We start from the raw sequence: 22,343 nt of genomic DNA, 5'->3' as shown, positions 1-22,343 counted from the left end.
GGAACTTTTTCAGGTTGGGCTAAAGTCGTGAGTGGATTACCTCAGGGATCGGTACTGGGACCCCTGCTTTTTAACTTGTTTATTAATGACCTTGAGGTTGGGATCGAGAGCAAAGTCTCCATCTTTGCTGATACTAAATTGTGTAAGGTAATAGAATCAGAGCAGGATGTAATTTCTCTTCAGAAGGACTTGGAGAGACTGGAAACGTGGGCAGGTAAATGGCAGATGAGGTTTAATACAGATAAATGTAAGGTTATGCATTTGGGATACAAGAATAAAAAGGCGACTTACAAATTAAATGGAGATATATTGGGGGAATCCTTGATAGAGAAGGATTTAGGAGTGCTTGTAGACAGCAGGCTTAGCAATTGTGCCCAATGTCATGCAGTAGCTGCAAAGGCAAACAAGATCTTATCTTGCATCAAACGGGCAATGGATGGAAGGGAAGTAAACATAATTATGCCCCTTTACAAAGCATTAGTAAGACCACACCTTGAATATGGAGTACAATTTTGGGCACCAATCCTAAGAAAATACATTATGGAACTAGAGAGTGCAGAGAAGAGCCACCAAATTAATAAAGGGGATGGACATTCTAACTTATGAGGAGAGGCTAGTTAAATTAGATTTATTTACATTAGAAAAGAGGCGTCTAAGAGGGGATATGATAACTATATACAAATATATTCAGGGACAATACAAGGAGCTTTCAAAAGAACTATTCATCCCACGGGCAGTACAAAGGACTCGGGCCATCTCTTAAGGTTGGAGGAAAGGAAATTTCACCAGTAACAAAGGAAAGGGTTATTTACAGTAAGGACAGTTAAATTGTGGAATTCATTACCCATGGAAACTGTGATGGCAGATACAATAGATTTGTTCAAAAAAAGGTTGGACATCTTTTTAGATGGGAAAGGTATACCGGGATATACCAAATAAGTATAAATGGGAAGGATGTTGATCCAGGGATTAATCAGATTGCCAATTCTTGGAGTCAGGAAGGAATTAATTTTTCCCCTTAATGGGGTTTTTTGTTTGCCTTCCTCTGGATCAATAAGTATAGATATAGGATAACGTATCTGTTGTCTAAATTTAGCATAGGTTGAACTTGATGGACGGAAGTCTTTTTTCAACCTCATCTACTGTGTAACTATGGAAACCACACAAGCAATATGGCATTGACTACCACTCATGATTTTATTAGCATTCAGACATACCATTGTACTAGCATTCACCCATACTAATAACATAGCCTGTGATATTATGAACATCTTCCATCTACCCGCATTATATGCACTATCCAGCTAATGCAGGGTCACCTCTCACCGGGGTGTGTTCTTATGTGTTCTTATGTGTTCTTATGGTGTGAGATTTGTAAAGGTACATATACATGGCATGCTTGATGGCCGGGCTGTCGGTGCTTTGGAACCAAGCCCCGAGCTTACAGAGGCCCCGCGCTCTTCCCCACAAAAATTAAAATGATTGTCGATGGACAGCGCAGGGCCTCTATGAATCTTACCTGGTCCGGCAACATCTCCTCCAGGGTCCCATCATGGCGCCGTGACGTCAAATGGTGATGTGTTGCCATGGTTCTGTTATACCAGACCAGGGAAGAGGCCCCATAGCATTGAGGTGAAAAAATCTGTCCTGCGCTCAGGCAGTTTAGTAGAGGCACCCTAGGGTGTCAGTGAGTGTCACATAGAGTGGAGCTGGAGAGTATACACGGACCAGAATAAAGTCAAAGCCGGGAAGGAAAAAACCTTACCTATGTAGGCTCATAAACCTGGTCCTGCTCTCCTCTGATCTCCGATATCTGGGCGTGCAGCCTTGTGAAGAAATGGCAAAGGAAGGAAGGAATCCGGTGCTCCAGCCTGTCACAAACTCCAGGGCACTTCCGGGTTAGAACAAAAACTTTATTGGACCTCACGAACACACAGCTACAACACAGTCTCCCCCTCAATGCGTTTCACGCTCGAAACAGCGCTTCGTCTTGGGGAGACTGTGTTGTAGCTGTGTGTTCGTTAGGTCCAATAAAGTTTTTGTTCTAACCCGGAAGTGCCCTGGAGTTTGTGACAGGCTGTAGCGCCAGATTCCTTCCTTCCTATCCCATAGCATTGAGCCCTGCGGAATACCCAGCCGGCCCTGCATGGTGACATACAGTAGATGTGGGCGGGAGGGGTGGGGGGAGAGAAACAGGACTTGGTAACTTTCATACACTTGTCATGGGAATTTCTGGGGTTGTGAAATTTACAAACTACAATGCCCTTTTTAAAAAAAAATTGCTTTCCAGGTGTTTATCATGCAATATAAATGGACATTGCATGGTCCTTTTCTGTAGTCATGCAGCAGCTCTGAATGCTGGGATATTGACCGCACCTCCTCATCCTCCATTCTGCATAATCTATTACCTTGATAAAGTGTGATCACGCACAAAACGCGTAGGAGAGCTCTGCCCTGGTTTTTTTTTTTTTTTTACTCTGTTACATTAATAAATGGATTTTTTATTATTTGTACCCTGCTCTCTGGCTGTTGCGCTGTATCACTGCTTTTTGGACATCTCTGGACTCAACAAACAGCTGCACGCTATACACAGATTACGGAGAAAAATAGTGAGTACTTTATATGCTGTGTGAGGATTGTCCCAATGAGGCTATGAGAGGTGGACTATTCCCACTACCTTAAGGAAACAATTGTCCCTATTTAAGACAACTTCTGAGATTGGTCACTGGTTCATATTGTTGTAACGCGTAGCTCACCACAAACGAGGCGCGACCGCAAGGCTGAGGCAGGTATTGATAAGGAACGCCGACCACAACTGGGATTGCGCGTCTAGAGTGTAGGATAGTCTTGCAAGCCGGGTCAGGGTTAGGCCTGGGACATAGTAAGTGCTTAGGTGCTGCTGCTCGCTCTCGCTTGCTGCCGCTCGCTCTACCAGGAGCTTTTTGCTGTCCTGACAGAAGAGACAGCAAGCGCTTGGGATGCGGGTATCACTGTGTTTGTGTGTATCACTTGGTAGCTGTCAGTGTGTTTGTGTCACTTTGAAGTGGTCTATGTGTTTGTGTGTTACTGGGGAACGTGTGTGTGTGTGTGTGTGTGTGTGTGTGTGTGTGTATTATATAATACACATGCATATACACATGCACATACACATACACATACACACACACACATGCATATACACACACACACACGCACAAAGGCACACACACACACACATGCGCACACGCACACACAGACACAGACACAGACACACACACAGGAGACATGGATCGGGGCAGAAGGGGGACAGGGATCGGGGCAGAAAGGGGACAGACTGTCAGGGGGCGGGCCGGGGGCAGGCGCGTCAGGGGGCGGGCCAGGGGTGGGCGCGTCACTGGCCGGGTGTGGGCCAGTGACGTCACGGAGCTGGTTCGCCCTCATTGGGCGAACCGCTCACGTGACCGGCCTGTCTCGCCGGCAAGCGGGGGAATTTTAAATTCCCCTAAGACCTGCGCTTCCGCAAGCGCAGGTGAGCCCCTACTAAAGCCGCTCTAATTGCGGCTGTAGGGGCTCAGTGCTGAGCGGGAGCGCGTGTCAGCACGCTTCCGCCAGCAAGCGCCAAACATGGCCAAGGCCTTATAGAGGACAGCGTAATCGCGTTACTTGCCGGGTCGAGGAGTGGAGAGTAGCGGATCGTTGGGGTACGTAGCCGGAGTCAGGATTGGAGAGAGCAGTGTCGTCGTAAAGCCAAAGCCAGGGTCCGTGCAGGAGAGTATCACAAAGTCCAAGGTACAAGCAGGGTCAGGCAGCAAGGTAAGAGGCAGACGGGCAGGATGCAGTGAGGTACAGCGTCACAAACATAAGTTATGCTTGGCAATGAAGGAGAGTTCAGACAAGGTATTTAAAGGACCTACCACCAATGGGAGACATCCAGGAAGCAGAAGCGCCCGCTCTGATAGGCTGCTGGATCGTGCAAGTGCGTCCTATTACACCGCCGATTGAGGTAGAGGTGGGGCCCGGAGCGCGCTGCGCGTAACCCGCGCATCATGCTGGCGACCCGGTCGCGCGCCACGGCACCTGCGTCAGTACGGGGGCGGAGACCGGAGGTGGAACCTGCGGAGACAGGAGGAGCGCGTGGAACTGCTGAGCCGCGTAGCTCTGACATCGGGGCGAGACCGAGAGACGGAGGCCGCAGACCGCCGGGGAGCGCGCGCGTCAATGCTGCAGGTAGGAGAGTGCACCCTGGACACGGGAACCGCATAGACAGATGGAGCCCGCGCGCCGTGCATGAGTACCACTGCTGAGATGCCCTCCTTGAGTGCCACTGGATCCTGACGGACATGTGAGGGTTAAGGGGACAGAACCGCCAGAATGGTGAATCCTCACAATTGTGTACATTTTATGGAATCATATCCTTTGCTTCTCTGTGTCTCTAGAAATGAATAGTATCATTATATAATACAATTATAAGATCCAGAACTTGAGTGCCAAGACGACTACTTTTGCACAATTCTACTGAACTTCAGGGGATAGTTTGCTTAGGGGGCTATACCAGAACAGGATTGGTCTAGGATCACACCTCTTCAGTTGAGATGATGACCCCTTCATTATGCTCTGGCCCCCTTATTTACTTTCTAAATCTTAAAACATCTATAAACTATTTTAATTACTAAAACAAAGCCCTAGAACAGAACTTGACTTACTGACCTGAAACTAGAAAAGGAACTTGTTAGATAATGGGATTAGTCGCTCCCATCCTCTGCTACAGGGAGAAGGGAATTCCCAAATTGAGTAGTTGAACCCCTTTAGTAGTCAGTGTAAGGAATCAAATGAATCCATCGAGTTGATCCAGAAGTGGACTCTCCTGGCGAATGCAAGAGACCTGCGCAGTAATTCATGAAAATACCGGAGTTCTAAAAGAATGTTGTGCTGGAAGTTAACGGGAAACGTGAAGCAATATAATATCAAGGGAAACGCCTTTTAATCTTTCCATGCATCTCCACGGATCTTTCAATGAGGAGGGTGTTCAATTCTATGTTTAGCCGTACACAAACAAGAGAGAAAATGCATGTATCTGGATCCCAAGTAAGTAGCTAAACGTGTTCTTGTAAAATGGCTTTATGATCTTCATGTCAGCAGAAGCCGCGAAGGATTTCTTGAATGGAACCATGGAAACCCGGCTGAAACTGCGGAGTGTAAATCTGCACATTACTGTACCTTGGTTTGTACCAAAGACCTGCAAGTCCTCCTTTTTATTGTGATACGGTAGTGTTCTTCAACTAATTGTGATCTTGAGAATTTCCAGACTGGGTCTTCATAAACCTCCACAAACTTAATTCTGTAGGTAATACCACTTCGGGACACCCTTTACATATGTAATGGTATTTCTCTCCCTCCCCCCCCCCCCCCCCTTGGGAGATTTTGCCATTACACGGTGTGGTGTGCTGCATACCTGCTGGCTTACAGTAGATCTGAGCATCCTGCGGTGGTGTGGAGGAGAACAGGACTGGCTTGTGGGGTAGTAACTGATTCTTTCTCACGGTGATGGCACCTCCATCTCTTGCAGGCCCCAGGGATGTGGGGACAATCCCTGCAGAAGAACTTATTTCCCCTCCCCCTGATTGTAGTCTCAGGCAGGAAGATATCTTTGAACAGGATAATTTTATTTAGTACACTGGCAGATGGAACAGCATACTTCACTTCGTGGGACTTCACCTCAGGGTGTACCCTGGACCCCCACTCCAGGCCAAGGGGCCCTGAAGCAGTCCTTGCTCTTCCCTTACTCTCTGGTGGAGTAAGGGGTATAGTCTCCCATCCACTCCCCTAGGGTAGGGAATACAGATTGGCAGAGCCCTGCACAATTGTTATGGGCAGCCTGTCTCAATGAGGTAGAGGCACTGACTAAATTTAGCAGTGCAGCTCCTTAAGTACCAGGGAAGTGGGTATCAGGTAATTGGACACTGGCCTAGTCCTACCGCCTCCCCTGTCACTCAAGAATCGACTGCGAGTGGGGAAAACCCATGATAACTCCTGGCAGGCCTGCTCTTACCAGGACTTACTGACAGTAGCCAAGGAAACTAGCCTGGCTACTCACATGGAATGCACATTTTCCCCAAAAGAAATTTAACCAATGGTCAGTCTCATTTAGACAGTCACTCGCCCTTCTACTGCTTAATTGGTCAAATTTATAAACCACAACTTATGTTGTGTACTAGCACGTGGTGTTTTTTTTTTTTTTTTTTAAAGATTATGGGAAACCTAGACTCATATGGTAATGACAATACAGTGGAATGGTGCTTAATGGATATTGGTGTTCAGGGAACTCTATGGGTACGAGCCCTTATTTAAAGTCTTGTGCGCTGCAGTATACTCTGGACTTTTTTTTTTGACCGAATAAGATATGATTTGGATCATTACTTGATTATGGCATCTCCAGAGGTTACTTTTTAAACACCAGGCCATCGTTTAACAGAAATTTGCATGACAATTTATCAGTTAAGTTCCTGTTAAATTATTACACTGTCGCTCATAACAGTATTACAATGAGTGGCATTATTCACCCTATTCTTAAAGCTGCAGTTCAGTCTTTTTTTTTTTTTTTTAATTATTTTTTTTTAATTATTTTTTTTTAATTCAATAGTTTCATATGGGCAATCTCTAATTACCTAAAGAACTGTATAGCTGCCAGTCAATTCGTTCTCCATGATTTGATAGGCGAAATTTGGCAACACCTTTTAGATATGGGATATGTTTTTCCTGTGCTTCTGTCACTCAGTGAAAGCTCATGAATATTCATGATCACTCCTGCACTGACATGTGCAAGAGGGAGGGCAGGGCTGACAAAGGGGTGTGCCAGGGCTTGTGACAGGACATGAAGGGGCAGTGCCTTAGTAAATGGTTGTTAAAATAGAATACAAGAAAATTGGTCTTTCAAAGTTGTTTTTTTAAAAACAGAAAATGCTACAAGTATTTTTTCTTACTACAGAACTGATTTATTAAAAAAAACACACATGCAGGATATTGCCTGAACTGCAGCTTTAAACTGCTTTATATGTTGTTTGACATTTGGATACATATAAGTTCTTGAGTAAATATCATCAGATCGGAATCTCTCTTGAATGTGTGTGTGTGTGTGTGTGTGTGTGTGTGTGTGTGTGTGTGTGTGTGTGTGTGTGTGTGTGTGTGTATTACACACTCTGTTAAGTTATGGTGGGTAAACAAAAGTGACAAAACCCCTCCACAGTAAAGCATATAGTAAATCGAAATATGACTGTATGCTCATTTGCATATCTTAGACAGGTCTGCAACCCTGCCTTTCACCATTATCCCCCAGCACACAGTGCTTCCACTGCAGCAAGGGACTCTGGGAAGTGTGTGTGTGTGTGTGTGTGTGTGTGTGTGTGTGTGTGTGTGTGTGTGTGTGTGTGTGTGTGTGTGTGTGTGTGTGTGTGTGTGTGTGTATCTAGAGTAGATCAGTACAGTTGTTGCTTAAAATGTCAGTTGTTTTTCAATATCTCTGCCTTTTTTGCCACACTGTAAGATCTTCAGTCGTGTTTGTCAAATATGTGGCACATTATGTATCCTGAAGACTTTTTATTATGCAAAGCATATTTACATGTTGGAAAATGTCTTTCTTTTACTGCATGACTCTCAACTAATTCACTGCAATGGCTGTTTTTTTAACATATTTAGCCATTTCACCCCCCTTGCCCTATTACAATCAACCTTTTGTCACTCAGTCTGGGCTGAAGGCTTAGCTCGGTGCATGAAGGTACTGACTTTGAAAAACAAGGGACCACTTTGAATCAGAGGATCCTGTTTTAAATCTCTCTGGCAGCTCCTTATGACCTTGGGCAAGTCACTTTACCTCTGTGCCTCAGGAACTAGAATGTTGTTGTGTACACAAAATGGGGCAGGGGCTCATTGCATTGGAACATTTCTATGCAGGTCGCTGCGTACACTGTCAGCGGTGTGTGTTTGTTTTGGAATCCTCTTATGTTTTAGTAACATTTCAAATCCGCCTAGCAGCTACATGCATATTAGTAAAGTGTTAACATTTACTATATTTACATTTAAGGCAAAAATAATTCAGTAGATAGTGATTTTTGCTTACTAAGGAACTGACATTTTGAATGTATACAAAGAGTTTGCTAAATGGGTGCAAGCAGTTAGAATTGCTAAGAGAAATACATTAAATGCCAACATCATATACTGTAGATACATTGATATTCCCTGTAGAAAGCAACTGGAAAGACCTGTGCCTGTTTAAACCCTTAGGGTGAAATAGTTTTGGCCCTAATATTTAATTTAATCATCCTTCTAAACTAGAGTTAATATAACCAAACATGAGAAATTAAGTTGTGTGCATACTGTATGTAAAATGTATAAATGCCATGGTTTCCATGTTTATCTTCCCAACTCATGTTAAATCGGTTAGTTGTGGTCATGTGAAGGATGGATTTTCAGGTTTGTTTTGTGCCCATAGTGAACTTGATGATTTGAGCTGTTGCTCTAAGCAAGATTATATGTACAACAAATTGATTGCATAGAAAAATACTGGACTGGTAAAAAAAACATAATGGATTGAACCCTTTATTGGTCGAGACCTCCAAATATAAAGATCTAAACTAGTATTGATTTTTCCTTGCCAACCTAACCTCCATTGTCCTCTCACGGTCTTTTTCAGATGCGTATTATCTGCAAAGATGTGTCTGCTGAAACACTCTATGATGTTCTTCATGATACAAGCTATCGCAGGAAATGGGATTCTAACATGATTGAGACCTATGACATAGGAAGACTGACCGTCAATGCAGATGTGGGATACTACTCCTGTAAGGATCTTTATCACTGGGGGGGAGGGTGGGGTGTGTGACAACTAATATTGGTAGCCAATATAGTGTGTAAGGCCTCGGTCCCGCTGCACTCGTTGGCGCGGGCGGCCATGTCGCGAGTTCCCCACCAGCAGGGGAATCCTCGCGAGCCGGTTCCGGTCCCCCCTGGCGGCACAGCTGACTACACGCTGTGGCGCGTCAGCCGCTAGGAGACACAAGAGAATGGTGTTTCCTAGCGTTGACGCGTCACGTGGTGTGGCTGTGAGCCAATGGGGAGGGGAGGCTTCGGGAGGAGGAGAGGCTTCGGGGAGCGGGGAGGAGTGTGGAGTGAAAGCAGGTGAGTGCCTGTCTGTGTGTCTGGGTGCGTGCGTGCCTGTCTGTGTGTGTATGTGTGTGTATGTGTGTGCCCGAGTGCGTGAGTGCCTGCCTCTGTCTGTGTGTGTGTATGAGTGCGTGAGTGCCTGCCTGTGTGTGTGTGTGTGTGTGTGTGTGTGTGTGTGTGTATGAGTGCCTGCGTGTGTGTGTTTAAAGTTACCCTCAGCAGCTCCAGCCCGAGTCCGTGGAGGGAGGGGGGGGGGGGGAAGAGTAGCGGGTCCCTCCGCTCAAGCCACGCCCCCCCTCCCTGTCAAGCCTCCCACTCCCGCCCACCTCCCGCTCCGGCTCCCGCTCCCTACAGACCGCATATCGTGGTCTGTGTATGTCAGCGCACCGCCTGTCTGCAGTGCGGGTGCGCTGACTCTGGGAGTGGGGCCTTAGGTTAACACGCATTATATTAGCTACTAACATTATTAGTTTGTATTTACATGCGATTTATCGCATGTAATTGTAAACAAATTAATTTACATGCACAAGTGTATAGAAAATATATACTGTATATGGATGTTCTCAATAATATAGTTCATTGAATATCAAAAACATAAAAGGATATGATTCTCTATCAAACTTGCAAGATATATTGCAACTGATTTGTCCATAGACAAGTCTAATATTTTAGAGTAGTCAAAATGGCGGAATGGCAGCTTCTTATTAGATAAACCAAATACCCATGGTAATCTACAAAAAACACAAGCACGCACTCCACAGTGTAATGCACTTCAACAAATCTAAAAAGCGGTAGATAAGATTGCATTCACAAACATGGTTAAAAATCACCTTCTAAAGAATCCGGGTTAGTACTGTTACCAGCCGGTGATTCTTGGAGTATGAAAGGGCGAGTCGCTGAAGTTGCAACAGAACACGTACGGTTGTAGTTACCAGAACTTGGCTCAAGTTGTTTACATGTGAGTGATGTCATTTGAGGAGCTGGTGCCTGTCACGGTGAGATTATGGCAGGCTGTATAGTCAAACATAAATATATATAACAGATGATATATATTTATCACTGGGTCTGAACTGGGACGAGTCTTAGATATAATAAAGTATATTTATTCCTTTGGATAGGTGAACACACGAATAATACAGTAACAAACAAGAAGTACACTTACTTTGGGGTTGGGGAATGAGAAGTATGAAGTATAGCAATTCTCTCGCAATCAGGTACCATTCAGATGATAAATTGAAGACCAAGGATACAGGGTGGACATCAGTTTATAAACCTTTTGTGCCCTATCCTTAACATTGAGTACCGTGGATTGGTTTGCAATTAACTCTAGCCAGTGGTGAACGTGGGAACACCTTTTGACCCATGCCCCTGGCTAGTTGGTATATGCGCAGTAGAGCTCTGGGGTCCCATTTCTATAACCCCTCCTCTATATCAGGAATGCCAGCTAGTCTACCAAATGGAGTACCTGGCAGGAAATCCTTTGCTGTAAGGTGTGAAATGGAACACTTGAAGACTGCTCTGGTTTGAGTAGTCTCCACCCTCATGCAAACAGTGGAGGTGACAAACTCCTTTGAAACATACTCAAGTCCTAGACATTGGGTCGCCTTTCTGGCCATATGCTACCCTGGTATGCAGAGGAATTTCCTCTGAGTTTTACCCATATCTTGGAATACAGTATGTTGGATAAAACATGAACATATTAAAATATCCGGTTCCTTTGGGTCCAGCAGGTCCAAACTTCCCAGTTCTCAATGCCGGAACTGGTACACCCTATGGTCCAATTTGTGACCTGCTACGACCTGGGAAACCGGAGATACACAAATACACTTAAAACCGTTTTACATTTTAATACACAAATCTCCGCTGTAAATTAAATCACGGTTTTTCACTAAATCCCCATTGAAAACAACGGGCTTCGCTGCCATAGACTTTCAATGGCAAACCGCCGCCGTTGGCGGCTATGGGAATCCCCGCCATAGACTTTCAACGGGGCGATGCCGCCGTTGAAGTCAATGGGAGTTTTCCGCCGTTGCCGGTCAAAGGGGTTTGGCCGCCATTGGAGTCTATGGGAAAAATCCCGAACTTTCAAGGGGGTCCATATTCCGTCGGGTTGGTCCCAGAGGGTCAAGGATGGTTCTGCAGCGATGCCGGAGCAGTGGCTATAGATACCCCAAACCCTGACTCTCTGGACCCTCCGGAACCGGAGCTATGGAATACCAAATTTCTGCATTTGACACTTAGCCGTTTTCCTGAGCTGTTTCTGCCGCCGCCATTGGAACCTATGGCGCGGCCCGCTCTTCTCGGTTCGACCATTATCGGAGGCCCAGAATACGGGGACCCGGTTGTGGCCGAGTGGGGGGAGGTCTAGGAACTAGGGACAGAAAGAATTTTATTCCTAGGGGCCCTAGAACTGTTTATTCACACGCCACTTGTTATTGAACTTGACTTGTAAGTGATCAAAGCTCTTCTATTGAAATTGTATCCGTTTTGCGGTTAAGCGGTTTGGACGGCAGCCAACTCGTTCCTGGAAAGCTCTCTCGAGGGTTTCTCCATTGAAGTCAATGAGCCCATTGACTTTCAATGGGAAACCGCCGCTCTCCCTCTCAGACGCCATCTGCTGGTCTTCTCAGGAACAGGACTCCACAGCAAGATTCACCATTAGAAAGCATTGAGCCCTAATGGCGGCCTATGGGAACCTGAAAAATGGTGCCTGAAAAGGCGGGAAAATTACACAAAGGGCTATAATCACTATACAACTATTAACCCTTGTGCTCCCGGATGGATCCCAGTGTGTGTGTGCTGCAGACCAGATGTTACAATAACACAGGGGAATACACATGTACATGCCATTACAGGGGTTAAATCACCGTTCTGGATCTTAGCCCAGTTAACCCTTTGACTCCCGGGTGAGGTCAGGGGATGGCCAAATGGGGTGTAACCCCTTTAATCCCAGGCCACCCCCTTTCTCCCTCTACAGTACCAACTGCAGAGAACTAGGCAGTGTGCATGCTGTATATGGTGCAGTTCCACTGATGGAACGCAGGCACATGGAGTTCACCTAAAGTTCCAATACAGCAGAAGCGAATATAACGTCTTCAGTGACACACCCTTTCATTCTCCAGGAATTACCGGCTGGTAACATTACAGACCCTGATTTTCTATAAAGCGATTTATTTATTTTTAATTGCATGTTTGTGAGTCTAATCTTATCTACCTCCTCTTTATATTTATTGACGTAAATTTAATTACACGTGTGTGTGTGTTGTCCTGAAAATGTTTATAGATACTATGAGTAAAAAACAGCATATGCAGGGTAAAGAGGATAAATAAATGCGCTTATGTGAGATGCCATAGATATACCCATACATCGTAAACAAATAAGTATTCTGGATTCTGTGGTAGCAGGCCATTGCACAACCTGTGGAAAGAGGAACTGGTGGTGCAAATGGAACAAGCAGGCCGTAACTGTCCTTGTTAAAAAAATGTAGCACAACGTTGAGGTTAATACTGAATCTATTTGTTAACCAATAGGCTGCAACCCCAATGGTGTGACTTTTCACTGCCAGTTGCTTCTGCACTAAATGTTGTTGTTTTTCCCCCCACACATTAAATAAGTTATGATGGGTAAAAAGGTGACAACCCTAGACCATATACTGTAGCATAGAGCAAATACAAATATAATTTGTGAGCACATTTACGTTACAGACTGGTCTGCAGCCCCACCTTTCGCCATGATCTCTTAACATAAAATACTTCCACTGCAGCTAGGGATTCTGGGAAAAGGCATGCAAATCAGCACAGTCACCTTTTTGCTTCAAAAATCCATTTTAACATGGACACCTATAAGCTTATGCCTGCAGCATTACACCGCTTTTCCAGAAAAGCCTGGGTTAAAAAAGTGCATTGCCAGTAAACCTACTCACAGACAGCAGTTTTGACCTTTTGGGTCTCATCAGTGTGATGTGGGTTATACTGGCTATGCAATTTGTGCCTACTTGTGTTTTTTTTTTTGTTTTTTTTAAGCCAGGCTTGTCATAATGTACGACCTACACAGGCAACTGTTATGTAAGCATAATTTTATTTGAGACTTGGCAGTTAAAGTCTCACAAATTTGTCCTGAACTGACTTAACGTCTCCAATTTAAATATTTACAGCCAAAATTATTATTGGAGCAACTTTATTACAGCGGTTGCCCAGTTTTGCTGTTCTTAATGCACTTACATTAAGTGCCAGTCTGCTGAGTCTTTTGTTGAATAAACCAAAGTAAAGATTAAGAGCTGGCACTACACTATCTACAGCTGAACCCCGCAATAATGTGGTGCTTGGAGTCCACATAATGCGACCGTGTTATAAAAGGGATTGCAGGGGGGAAATGGCCGCTGCGGCACCCCCACGCAGGACTTACCCGGAGCAGGGTGCTGGAGATCCAACACCACGGGTCAGCCATCGGGGGAGAGGGGTGCTTGTGTGTGTCTGTCTCCATGTATGTCTGTTAGCAATAAAGCATTTAATAAAAAAAAATTTAAAAAAATATTTCTAAATCGGGAGCCGCGCTCAGACCGCGTTATAAGCAGATCCGTGTTGTAGTGGATCACGCTATAATGGGGTTGCGCTGTATATTGGGATGTTTTTTTTTTTTAATTAGTTTTTGTACAATGGTGGTGCTTGGTGACCTGCATGTATATAGATAAATATGCAGTGCAGTATCAATTTTAGTCGTGTTTAAATAAAATTAAGTAATGTAATTCTGCTTTTAAAAGAAAATGTTTAGCTGGTTGCTCAGAAAAATTATGCACTACATTGTTCTTTTTAGTCTTTGAACATTTGTCTAAAAGTCGAAAAGGCTGACAGAACGGACAATTTTGTTTTACAAACAATGTCTTCAAAATTTTGGCTCTTTGAAACTTCTTTAAAATAGCCTATCTATCAGTACTGTGGAATGAAGCTTTATCTCAAAGGAGATGGTTATGGGAAAGGCCTTGGAATGAGTAACCATTTGTAGAGCGTCCTTATTATAGGACGGTGTGCAGTGGGTTGGTTCCACCTTTAGAAGAGGGGCTAAAGTCCTGGTGACCTACTATTGAAAAAAAATGTTCCTCCATCAGAACCAAGTGGTGGAAGAGTGACACTTTTTCCTCAAGTGAATCAATATCTCTCCTCCTTTTTATTCCTAAATCCAGATGCTAGATTAGAGGTTAAAAAATAACTCTGCGGTACCATTAACCACCATCAAGCATTGTTTTGTATCCAGTGTTCTTACAGTGCCATGTGAGTCTACATATTGTGTGTGTTTTTTTTTTATATCTATCTAGCTTTGGCCATGTTCTTGAACATTCTCTCTCTCCCTCCATTTCAGGGAAGTGCCCCAGTCCACTTAAGAACAGAGATTTTGTGACCTTGCGGTCTTGGCTCCCCCTGGGCAATGATTATATGATAATCAACTATTCGGTAAAGCACCCGGTAAGACTTGTGCATCCTTTTTATGTGTGCGCGCATTATTTAACAATCTGACACTACTATATCAAAGAATGTTTGGAAATTAAGAAAGCAGTTTAGCGCTTTCAAAGCCTTTATAGGCTCTGAAAACTGCACGCTATTCTTTAATCTATAAAGCATTTTCATGTTGGCTTGTTTAAGTTATCACAACCTACTAAAATCTAAAATTCTACAGGACCTTTATGGCTGCTAGAACTTTGAAATGTGAATGAGTAAGAAACCAATAGGTTCAAATGAATGAGAATATATGTGAAGATCATGTGAGCAAGAGTTTATAATTGGTACTTAAAGTGCTGTAAGGGTTCTAGTCACTAATGCAGCCATTATTACGTCATTGTATGTGCACCACAGGCTTATCGCAGCAGTGCAACATGGTCTCCGGAGCCGCAGCCTTAAGCGTTTTTAGCCGCGGCTCCGGCGACGGTAACTCTCGCTACAGCTGTATATGCATGTGCATTTAGTGTCATTTTTGTATGTCATGTGGCAGTAACACATTTTCAGTTCACTAAACCGAAAACAAACACTGCAATTGGGTATACTCAGTGGTTTCCTACATCCACTGCTTAAGTACCCCCCAACAGGTCAGGTTTTAATGATATCCCAGTCTCGGCACAGGTGGCTCAATCAGTGGCTCAGTAATTTTGATTGTCACTTGTGCTGAAGCCGGGATATCCTTAAAACCAGTCCTGTTTGGAGTAGTTGAGGACTGGAGCTGGGACATCAACCAAAAAGAAAAATAGAATGTATTAAAAAGATGTATTAGTGACTTCAAATATAAATGTAAGAAGTGTAAAACTGTGTCTTTAAATATATTTTGTCAATCAAATGTTCACCTCTGAGGGTGGGGTGGGGGGAAATGACTTGCCATAGGAGGAAATAAGTGTCTCTGAAAATGTGGAGTGGGTAAAAATCTCAAACTGTAGTCACAGATGCGCATAGCATTCTTGTAGACAATACTAGTGCATTTTAGTGAGCTCTACTAGAATCCCGTGATGGCATGGAGTTAAGTTGACAACATTGCAAACTCTCTCTCCATGGAGTGCGAATGCATTAACCTTTTTTTATCCCTTTGCAAAGTCAGAGGGTATGCAGCACCGACTATAGCAAGTTTGTTTTCTCCCAACAGGGGATCCTAGGAAGCCTTGGGTTCCTCGCAATTTTCAGGTCATTTTGAGAATTGTATCAAATGCAGAAAGTTGAATAATGCATCTGATCTTGGACTCGCTATTAGAGGGGTTGCTTACAATGTATCAGATCTCTGACGCGCTGTTGGAGAAGGTTTGGGGTTCCTCAGAATTTCAGAATATAAATATAGGGTTCCTTAACCCCAAAAAGGTTTGAAACCATTAGACTATAGGATCACTTCTGTAGAGATTGCATAGTCATGACTTGCATTTGAATCTTCCAATTCCATTGATGACTCCATGAGAACAATGTTTCTATGGGAGATTGTATCCAATCAACAATATAAGGGTGTCCACTGGACTTCACAAAGGACCACCAGTGTATTGCCCAATGGATGTCATAACTGTGCTCTAAGTATTACATTTGAAGATTGGGTACTTGCCTAACAAATGACCATGGGAAAGTTACAGTAAGTGGTTTTGTTAAGGAGTGTTGCAACTGCCCTGCAACATGATGATGTCCTATACTTTTTGTAGAAGCACCCTGCTCGCAAAGACTGTGTGAGGGCAGTTTCCTTGCAGACAGGATATCTGATTAAAGCCAATGGATCCAGTAGCTGTGTACTTTACTACCTAACCCAAGTGGATCCCAAAGGTAAGATATCAGGGTATTTTTTTGTGTGTATATACTTTTCTGTAATGATTTGATACAGTAGGTGTTCCATCATGCCAGTGCTATGCAGGGATCTAACTAGCCAGAGAGCACAAATGTACAGTAAGACTAAAAGGGGTAACAAACAATTGTTGCAGATCAGTGTGTTTTTTTTTTTTGTTTGTTTTTTGTTTTCTGTATGACTACTTTTTGATACAAAAAGTTTGAGTAAGGACATGAAATTACAATCTTAATGAGCGTTTGGTCCTCCAACATATATTCCTGTAAACCTATGATTTTTTTTTTTTATGTCATTTTAGTTATATTCTTTATGTAATTGAGAAGGGATTAATTGCTTGCAAAAGCACCTTCCAGTTTTGTATAAAAACATGGAATATGATGAAAAGCCTCAAGGGGGGCAGCAATTAAGTTTAAAGTACACCGTGATTCATCAAGCTCCGTTGCAGGGTTTCCCACCCGATCCAACGTTGACTACCTTTTAAGTGAAGGGCACTTCATAATGGATCGTGGTGTGATACCCCACATCAAAGCTTGATTAATCTACCCTATACAATTAAGTCAGTCTGATTTATGGTATAGCTGCAGCTGTCACCATCAAAGGGTTACAGTTAAAGCTTTAAGGTTTTAAGGCTATGGCCCCAGTCCTGACTACTACACGCACGCCTGGTGTCTTGGCTGCACGTGCACAAGTGAAAGCTGCGATCTGTGGGTCAGCTGCAGGGGGAGAGGCGGGGGTGCGACCATGATGTCACGTGGCTGGTTCGCCCTCATTGGCTGAACCACCGCTGTGATGTGGCCAGCGCTTCGTTGCTACAAAAAAACTCAAAATTCTTGTCGGCAGAAAATCTGGTAGCACATTGCGCGTGTGTAGCGATCGCAGAGGCAGCTACTGGGAACAGCCCCATTGAGGGGCGGAATTTATTCCTGCAGCGTACACCATAGCAAGCGCAGCAGTAGACACTGGGACCGAGGCCTTAACCTGTACGTCAGGGCTCCTCAACTTGCTGTCCAAATCTGGCCCATGAAGGATATTGATGTGGACCTTGGACTTTCTCTCCCTTGAATTTTTAAGCAACTGATCTGAAATTACAAGTATAGTTTTTAATACTGAAACTCACTTGCAATTTTAGTTATAAATGTATATGGTAAACATGTTCTAAATGCGTACAAAAATGTTTAAATATTATAGTAAGCTTGTGGCCTTCTGATCCAGACCCTTTTGGAAAGCTAGTTGATGAGCCCTGGCTGTTAATCATTGTTTTCTTAGCATAATCGTTACTGATATTTGGCCTGTCAAAATGCATTCACATCTGTCAAGGTCTAAAGAATGGGATCTGAAGGTACAGGACTGTGACAGAAATTACATTATCTTATTTCTGGCTTCAAGGGGAAAGATGCCGCTGAAGTTTTTGTGGACCACGCCTTCTGGCAACGTGTCTGTATGTAGAATTTCCTATCTGTCACTGTCAAATTGAATGGTGGCAATGATGGGATTTAACCATTGGGTGGTACTGTTGTTTTACCAAGTGATTTGTGTATTCCTGGATTAACAATTCTCATGTTTAATGTTTCAGCAGAGCAATAGTGTGCAGGCAGTAAAAAAAAAAACATTTTAACAAGTGTACTTGTGCACATTTTCAGTTATTTTGACTATTTTTTTAATTTTCCCTTGAGAAAGTCTTTCCAGGTAAAAATGTGTTGGGTTTTTTTTTTGTTTTTTGTTTTTTGTGGGGGTGGGTTACGTTGAGGATTTATACAGCCTCCTTCACAGAGTCGGCAAGTACGTCAATAAATATAGCAGGATAATTATGAACAGTTTGTCATGTTGAAACTGAAATCTGTACCATCCATATGCCTCTATTCCATCGTACTGGGCCTATTCAATATGCTGTGAATTATTCTTCTCCTTGTCAGGGAAGTTTTCAGTGCCATAGAGAAGACTAATTCACAAAATATTTAATAGGCACTAGGGGTTTGAATTATGGAAGCAATACAGATTTTCTTAGTCTTCATACCAGTTTCTCTCCTATGTCCATCTCTACAGTCCCGAGGTCTAATCAGGGCTGTGACAAATTGTAGAAGTGTGTTACTCTATCAAAGTTGATGTGCGTAATGCAGAGGAGGAAATTGAACTGCTAGAATAGCCATATCATGTACTTGAATAAAATGTCCAAATTGAACAAGCATCCAGTTGGAAAGGACTTTCCTCAAAGGGTTTTTATTGTTTAAGGATTTGCTACTTGCATACATACAATGTGAACACCCTTACTGCTCCTCCTATGGTAGTGGATAAACATTCCCCTATGTAGGGTAGCGCTCATACTGTATGTACAGTAATGTGTGTGCTTGTAAGGAATGAACCTTTCTCATTTTTATTTCACTCCACTTTATTGCTAGTAATATTATGACTCCTATGTGCTATGATATTATAATATAATGGGATATATGAGCTAATAATGTATATTTCAGGTTGATGGATTTATGGTAGGAACTGATAAACGATCAATTAACATGGATTTGTGCTACAATGACTGGCTAATGTATAGGGTTGATAAAGGTTTTAGACAACATAAAAAAAAATATGGTTTACAGCAATGTGTTTTTCTTCCTGTACAGTACTTTATTTCCACTGAGCCAATGTTGCAGATTACCTAACATTTTTTTTAAAATTTGCTTTAGGTTCGTTACCAAAGTGGGTGGTGAACAAAGTTTCACAATTGGTGGCCCCCAAGGTATGCAAGATGCCATTTCTGATGGATAGTTGTTTGCAAATCCATTATCTAGTCTAAGTAACATGACCGTAACCCCAGAGATGTGCATGTATTTTCTCCTTAACAAACCCACTGCATTGTATTTCGATAAAGACCATTTGTATTCTCTAGCTTGCATGATTGGAATGATGTGCCCTAGTTCAGCATTTGCTGTAGGATTTCCTATTTGCCGTTTTCATTTTAGAGTAACAAATAGCAAGGACTTTTAACATGCCTCCACAGATATCACTGCTTTTCATGTGATTTCTATTGAATGTTTACAGGCCATGAAGAAAATATATAAGGCTGGACTGAAGTATCCTGAATGGAAACGGAAGCATAACCCAGATTTCAAGCCCTGGGTATACCCAGAGCAAAATACACTACCTAATGTGAACTTGGCAGACTTGACGATTCAGCGAGCTGATGAGCTGGAAAATATTGATGAGAGTGGAGTGTCGGAAGAGAAAACACACATCAGTGATGAAGAAGATGGTTTTTCTAAGGAGTCTTAATGGATGCTGTAGACTCTGATGCTCGATTAATGCACCTTCCACACCTTCTTCACTCTGTTATGCTACCCATTTTAGTCCAGATCTTCCCATTTGCTCTGCCACCTGTGTCCTCCCCGACCTTCCACTTTCTCAGTACTATCCAAACCTTAATAATGCTCATTTAAGCAGACGTGCCACCTGCCTGACAAAGTAGGATTTACGAACCGGGAGGTAGTCAAACGTGAGAATGAATTAATTCTCCAGTGTTGTCTTATAGTACTCATTGGAGTCATTGGTGTTTGTAAATAAATGGGCTGAAATGGTAGGAGCCATCACCAACTGGATGTCTCCTGTTATGTAATATGTTAGACACACAGAATACAACTTTTTAGCCCACTTATCTGTATACCCTAGAAAGCATGGTTGACCAGATTCTTGTAAAGATTGAGATAAGTGCCTAGAAACATAGTACTAACTTGGGTTATTATTCACAAGCAGGTGGATCTTCTGCTTTAACTTTCTATTTGGGGTCCTAGGGAGATTGTGACACTTACATATTTATTTATTTTTTAACCCCAATTTTTCTTTGTATCAGCCTTTTTGTAACATGTAGACGGTTAAAATTGAACGTTGTGGTTCTTTGGTAGACATGCAGAGAAAACACAAACTTTTACATACAGTACTCAATCTATTTTTGCAGAATATTTATTGGACATGAACTTCTATTGAAGGGTTTGGTTTCCACATGTCAGTCTGCTTTGTGTATCATGCACCGTAGTAAGGTTTCCTGTACAACCTAACATGACTGTTTGTACCATCAATACAGCAAGGGCTCCCTTAACAAACCCCTTTGTTATACACTCGGGCATAGAAAAGTCTGGCAAGTTGGTTATCTTGTTTCGGCAGTACCATAGATAATTCAGCATGTTGCAGGGAAGAGCGCATAGACACGATCTTTAATAACTGGTTGCTTTAAAGATCTATTGTCTGTTCAGTAGTAGTTGCTAGTCTCGGACTGAACATCTGCAGCATTATAGGTGTATTTTTCTCACAAGTGTGAATAGTCATGGTACTACTTACACAGGAACTTTATTGCTGCTAGAAATGCCAGTAACAGAATTTAGACTACCCCCAGAAACTTAAAGCAGCAACCCCCATCCCATTTTATTTTTTTTTACAGGCTGAGAACTTGAGGACCCCCTGGAGCCAACTTGGTTCCTGAGATACTAGTGAAGTTAGTGGGTTTAAATCTCCCTCCAGGGGAAACAAAATGGCCACCTAACTGCAGGCCGATGAGCAGCAACATCCTCTCTTGGGCGGCCATTTAACCCAAGGTGATCAGATGTTCCTGGTTTTTAGGGTTCTGCCCCGACTTTTTGGTATGCTGTGTGTATATATATATATATATATATATATATATATATATATATATATCTATCCCATTGGCCAAGCATGCGAATCGGCACTTGGCGGATGCTCGTGTGCATGCTCGGTTGGCACTTGCCGACCATGCGTTTGCCGGTCGCTCATGCATGACTGGGAAGATCCAATGACGCATGAGTGACTGGCAAGCGCTCTTTGCGCAGGTGGTGACATTTGTCCCAGTTTTTGCAGAGACAAATCTAGTCATCCTAATTTAACCCCCCATCCTTACAAAACCAGGATGTAGTACTGGTAACGCCACTGGTAAGTATCTTGGGAGAAGGGGATTAAGGTTCAGTCCCAGGGGATCTCCCACCCCCCTTTCTCTTTTTAAAAGGGAATTATTGCTTTAACATGCTGTAACAAAGCAATAAACTGTGTGACTACATACATTTCAACTGGTCTTTAGTTTTACTTACTCGGTTAAAATATTACGGATTCCCCTCTTCTACCAATCTCACTTTCTGTGAGCAAAGATACCTTTTGTAGGCTGTGTAAAAGAGAAACTGACAAAATCATTATGGCAGAAATGGCAAGGATCCGTGTGTTGGGGCTGTTTTTGTTATGCTTTCTCACAGGACTTTCGGGTGCGGAAAGTGTACAAGATATTTTAAATCCTTACGAAATGCAGGTTTATATGCGGAAGGAAATGTGAAGGTTGCTGCACTGAGCTTGAAAATACAGCAATAATGTTTGAAAATGGTCTATCCACTTGACATTCTGTATACCAGAGACTTGCATCTTTAGATTGGGATATGGGGTTTAATTTGCTGTTTGTATAATTCCAGATTAGTCTGTTTTTCATCATTTTGGTGTGTTCATTTTCTTTTCGTGAGCAATAAAATGTGTGAAACCAATCCGCCTGTCTTGTGTTTTTGTTTCCAAGTTCTGGTTGGCTTCATTGTGCCCAGAATCCTTTGCAACTGAACAATGTTAAGTTTTGTGTGTCAACAGTGCAAAGTTCTTCAGATGTAGGCAACAGTATTGCAACCATTACCTCTATGCTCCATGTCAAGCTGCTGCGTCATTTGACGTGGCGCCATTGAACCAATTGACGCATACTAAATTACGCATCACTGGGCATCATTTATCACTTATTCATTTTTATTTTTAATTTACAACCATGGTGTAATAACTTCACAATCTGTAGTGGTGATTTCCTTTCACTACAGTAACTAGGTATCTATATACAGATCCAGCTGCATCTCACAGGTAGTGCTACGGAGACCACCAACTTATTTTTGCCTGC

General features: G+C 43.0%; 1 protein-coding gene across 2 annotated transcripts in view; it reads left to right on the top strand.

The window, feature by feature from the left end:
• LOC142495908 (START domain-containing protein 10-like) overlaps positions 1-21,951 on the top strand; it is a 59,147-nt gene extending 37,196 nt beyond the window's left edge. For both annotated transcript variants that reach the window (XM_075602015.1, XM_075602016.1), the window contains exons 2-6: positions 8,666-8,813; positions 14,492-14,595; positions 16,293-16,410; positions 19,108-19,160; positions 19,463-21,951. In XM_075602015.1, coding sequence (XP_075458130.1) covers positions 8,666-8,813; positions 14,492-14,595; positions 16,293-16,410; positions 19,108-19,160; positions 19,463-19,693 — 654 coding nt within the window. In that variant the 3' untranslated portion in view covers positions 19,694-21,951. The remainder of the gene's footprint in view (positions 1-8,665; positions 8,814-14,491; positions 14,596-16,292; positions 16,411-19,107; positions 19,161-19,462) is intronic.
• The last annotated feature ends 392 nt before the right edge of the window (positions 21,952-22,343 follow it).

This window comes from Ascaphus truei, chromosome 5 (assembly GCF_040206685.1).
Source record: "Ascaphus truei isolate aAscTru1 chromosome 5, aAscTru1.hap1, whole genome shotgun sequence".
Classification (NCBI taxonomy): Eukaryota; Metazoa; Chordata; class Amphibia; order Anura; family Ascaphidae; genus Ascaphus; species Ascaphus truei.
This window is presented reverse-complemented; position numbering and strand designations above follow the sequence as displayed.